The 5,104-nt window shown below is 27.3% G+C and overlaps 1 protein-coding gene across 3 annotated transcripts in view; it reads right to left on the bottom strand.

Moving 5' to 3' along the window:
- The window catches only part of LOC107608252 (probable trehalose-phosphate phosphatase C), a 9,757-nt gene that overhangs the window by 3,395 nt on the left and 1,258 nt on the right, over positions 1–5,104 (bottom strand). The window contains exon 2 of one of the 3 annotated variants that reach the window (XM_021106303.1): positions 986–1,019. The exons of 1 other annotated variant lie outside the window; for it this stretch is intronic. In XM_021106303.1, coding sequence (XP_020961962.1) covers positions 986–1,019 — 34 coding nt within the window. Of the gene's footprint in view, positions 1–985; positions 1,020–2,411; positions 2,520–5,104 lie in introns of all 3 variants that reach the window. One more of the 3 variants, XM_021106304.1, reaches the window with a different exon arrangement.

Below are 5,104 nucleotides of genomic sequence, written 5' to 3'. Positions count from 1 at the left end.
CTTGTTTTATTAATTATATTTATTTGACTAATGACTCCATGTACTCTTATTACTCAGTTTTTTGGTTCAAATAATAATAATAATAATATGGAGGAAGTCAATTTTTGGGCCTGTAATTGATCATGGGCTTTAAATCCGATTGCAATTTGGTAAGCACAAACCCATAGACATATTAATCAAAACATTGCATGTGGGTAGAGTGAAATAAGGTAGATAAGATGTAAAAGAATTTTTAAACAAAAATGAGAAGAAAGAAAAAAAAAATGTAAAAGACTCTTTCAAGTGAATAGGAATAAAAAGTTGACCAAAGAATTTCTCTCTTTTGCACTTATTCCCACCTGTTCTAACTTTGTAAATTTTTTCCTTTTTTCCGATGAAATATGTAAATAGGTAGTAAAATAATAAAGGAAACGAATGCCATTTTTTTTTAATTATTATTATTATTATTATTTGCATCACTAGGCGTAATCTTAATTGTACTTAATAAACCTTGTTTTTAAGGATTGAATTTAAAATATGATGTTTAAGCTACCCAAGTAACTAGTATTTGTGATATAATATAAATCTCATGATTGTTATTTATTTGTTTTATTTCTTGTCACCTCAATTAAAAAGTTTAGTGTTGACGGTTTCAAATGTAACCTTATGGATGAGGGATATTTTCATAAGCGACGTTTACACTAAAATTAACCACCAAAATCAGTCACTAATATATTTTGGAATACAAAATTTATATTAAAAATAAATTAAATGACACATGTATTTATACAATACATAAATATATCATGACCGATTTTAATAGTTAATTTTAATGTATAAATAACATTTTTGTTTACGAGACATGATTAACCACCAAGGTAAATTAAGGTTTCATAATATTGTTTACCGGGGAATAAAATAAAAATTTTAGTCAAATATTACGAATTCTTTACGTACTAAAGTAGTAGTCCACCAAGAATCCATTTAGCATAATCTTAAAAATTACCTTGAAAAGAAAGAGGACTTATATTTTGTTGGCACTGTATCCATAAAAAAATAGTTAAAATGTTTGATATAAAAATAATTTTCATTAACATCAACTCATTTATCTACTCAATTAAGTGTCAAAAATTCAAATCCTTTCCTGCTAAACTAAGAAATAACGTGAATAACAAAAATAAAAAGTTTTCACTATTTTAGAATAAAAGACTTAATATGATAATACATAATAGTATACTTATAAAGAAATAATTATCAATCAAAATCATATAGTTAATATGAAAATAAGTTGCACCCATCAATTTCGAACAACAATTATAATATAGAAAAATGCTGTGTTTTCGCTTTCAAAACCATAACCTAACAAATAATGTTATTTTCCAGTGGGCCAAGCAATTAAGGAATAAAGTATGCAAATCCAAATGAAGGTCATTTTCCACATGAAGATTTTTGCCGGTTTAAAAAGAAAAACAAGAAGAAACAAGAACAAAAACAAAAGGTAATAGTAATAAGTACATTATTGAAACATCTTAGATTTTGACAACTTTGTCTGAACACAATGGCAAAGTTTGTAAGACCACTGTCGCAAAAGAATGGAAATTAGTCGATTCTGACTCAGATGAGAGTGACACAAGCTTAAAAAACATCATTAAAGTTCTTCAACCAAAGCCTATATCTAAGGCTTACTAACCTATATGTTGGTTAGGCTCTGAATCCATTTTATTTTTTTCCTCCAACTAATTTCTAAAATATCCTTTTTTTTGTAAACACATCAAGCTCAACACATTTAACTGGAGCAAACATACAAATATAAAAACATAAAAAAACAATAAAAACAGATAAACTAAAATATCCTTTTTATTGAAGATAAATCTCTAATCACTAATCACAATATTCTCTCTATATAATTAAATAATCTAACTAACTACCAACTATATCAAATCTTTGGATATGGCCAACCTATAATGAATTATATATAACATGACATAACACTATGAGTTGGATATGCTATATCTATTGCTAGTGGATTTCATTATGAGATCAATAGTTTCAACAATAATTATACCTTTTTTGTTTTTCTATTCAATTATTTTTCTTAACATAAGTATACTACTTCTACTACTTGTACTGAATTACTATTACTCTTACTATACAAGTACAAACTACTAAATTCTATGTATGGTAATTGAAATGGTTAATTAACATCATGATGTAACTTGATAATAATTAATACAGAGCCATAAACTGGTCATGGCTAGAAAGATGCATATACTAGTAGCTAGCTAAATAGCTTTCACTAAAATTGTGTTAAATAAATAAATAAAGAGCATTATTATGATTTATGAGGAATAATGCTAGCTGTGCCATGTGAAACTACAGCAAATATGTGCTGACCTACTTATTGGAGTGCACATACTGACATACATACATACATAATAATAGTGATATTAAAGCCACAAAAAATTGTATGTTCCTTATAGATCAACCCAGATCAAACGAGTGTAAAAGGATTTCCACTGAAAATAATATATATGTTCTACCTGCCATTCAATAAACAAATATTTAGCCTTACTCATAACTGAGACAAAAGGGTCACTACTCACTAGACATACAAAACTAATAGTAATAATACTAATAATTAAATAAAGTTTATATAGCTAGGCTATATCTAAAGTGTGTGTACTCGCTACATATTTTCATTGATATGTCGTTAGTAGAAGACATTTAATTTTTTATGTACAATAATTACTATATAAAAAAAAATGTTAGGGGACAATGACTTTGTTGAACAATATAAACAACCACTAATCAGATAAAAATATACTACACTTCTAATTTAACCTTCTATATTTTAATATTAAAATAACCATCCGTACACTAGTAAAATGAACATTTGATATATTTATTGTTTACATTGTTTAATATTTTTATTGTTTACCTATACTTTTTCATAAAAAAATATATATTATTGTGTCTAGAAAAATATTTGACTTTTTATAGTATATAATGCACAAAAGGATAAAACATTTTTTTATTACTTTTTATCATACGAAGCATGACTTGTACCCATAGATACAAGAAGAAACAAAACATGCTGGTTGACAATTGACAAAAACAGGACAAACTATGTTGAGCAAGGTAGGTGAACTCAAGTTCCTGAATAACCTTTATATAAAGAGGAAAATGAATAAATAAAAAAATAATAAAAAGAAGAGAATATCATTACAAGAGTAAAAAAAGACTAAAAATTAAAGTAAAAGAATGAAGAATAAGACAAATGCCACGCAACAAGAGTACACGTGTATCCTATGTAACGAAAAACTCACTTATACTTTTTATCACTTAAAAAGAAAAAAAAAAGAAAAAAATGAAAAAAAGAAAAAGGCGGTTGAAGTTACGCCAAGTGAAATAGGCCTTTTGACTTTTTATTCATGAAGCCGAAAGTTTTATAAACGAAAAATAGGACTAACATGTAAAGTAATGTAATGGATGCTAGTTAATTTAATTTAATCTTAGAAAGACAAAAGAGATTCTTCACGTGTCGGTTGATGCATGATAAGGTAAAAAGTTGAGAGTTGTAAGGTTCACACGTATATACGTGAATGTTGTATCAAGAAATCAAGACATACTAGTAACGACAAATTGGTCAAATCCAATGAAAACTACTTATGAGAGATTTGTTAAAGTTGAAGTTTATGTACTTCTCCTCTAATAAATTTGCTTCATAATAAGGCTTCTAGCACAGAATTAATTAGTATGACAAATATTAAGTATTATTACTTTTAGTAGAAAAAAATAAAAAATAAAACAAAAAACATTGATCGTCTAATATTTATCTTTTAATACATTGCATGAATAAATACACATGCTTTGAATAATTATTTATCTTTATGTGAATTTTAAATATTATAAATATTTTTAAACTACATGTCAAATGTATGCTAATTTTTAACAAAATATGACAAACTTTGATTGCCTAGAAATTGGAAGTCAATTAATTAGTTTAAAAAATGGACTAACGGAAAGAAAAGAGTATGGGCTTAAAATACTAGAGAAGAGATTTAATTTGATTATAATGGAAGAAAAAAATTGCAGCAGAGATTCCCTAATGGCGTGAAACAAAAGTAAAATAGGGACAGGTGAATAAACAATTGATTGGAACTTGAGAGGGCCAATGCATGTCTTTGGTCAGAGACACACTTTAGATATATACGTGAGATCTTGTCATGGAGGGTCTACACCTATATGTATATTTCTTCATAATTAAAAAAATAAATAACTATATTATATATTTTTACTATAAACTTGGGGTGAGTGAGTAGGTATAGAATAAAAGTTGCATGCATGCAGCATATAAATACATGCTAACAAGTAATCATATATTAATTTCTACGGTCAATGACTTGTCCCAGTTGCAATAAGAGATTGGCATAAAAACTTTTGCCGTTGATTCAGGTGCTTTCTAAAATATAATTTTAAGAAAACATAGATAGATATATAAATAGAGTTCTCGCACTCTGCCCTATTGGCTATTAAACAAAAGCAACAAAATCCAGCCCTCGGTTTTTATAGGGCATGAACTCATATAAAACATATTAAATTTTTTAATATATAGCATTAATATTTAATTTAACACTCTTGAAACCGACAGCAGCTAGCACATAGAGAGACAGACGCATCTATAAACAGAAAAAAAATTTGATATTATAATTTATTAAAAAAAATAGAAAAGGCTTAAAAAGAAGCAAAAGGATATTTGAGTATGTGAAGAATAGAGGAGACTATGAGAAAGAGACACGAAAGAGAAAGGTGCATGTAAAAGAGGGTATGTGTCAGCATAGAACTGGTGGCGATCCACTTAAAAGAGAAACAGAAACAGAACATGTCCTATTCATTTTGCAATCTATCTAACTATGACTTAACTTTAACCGTTATGTAGGTACATGTCCTTTCACCTAATCTCTTTGCCCCTTCCTACTTCATCCTCCTAACCTCTAACATACAACTCATATATAATTCTTTTCCAGATGGATAAAAACTCAGCTACATGCAAGTTTTCATCAAATATTTTGTTTAGTGCTTTTAATTATTGATATTAATTCATAGTATATTTTTAAAATATTTT

Source organism: Arachis ipaensis, chromosome B07, assembly GCF_000816755.2.
Source record: "Arachis ipaensis cultivar K30076 chromosome B07, Araip1.1, whole genome shotgun sequence".
NCBI classification, from domain to species: domain Eukaryota; kingdom Viridiplantae; phylum Streptophyta; class Magnoliopsida; order Fabales; family Fabaceae; genus Arachis; species Arachis ipaensis.
This window is presented reverse-complemented; position numbering and strand designations above follow the sequence as displayed.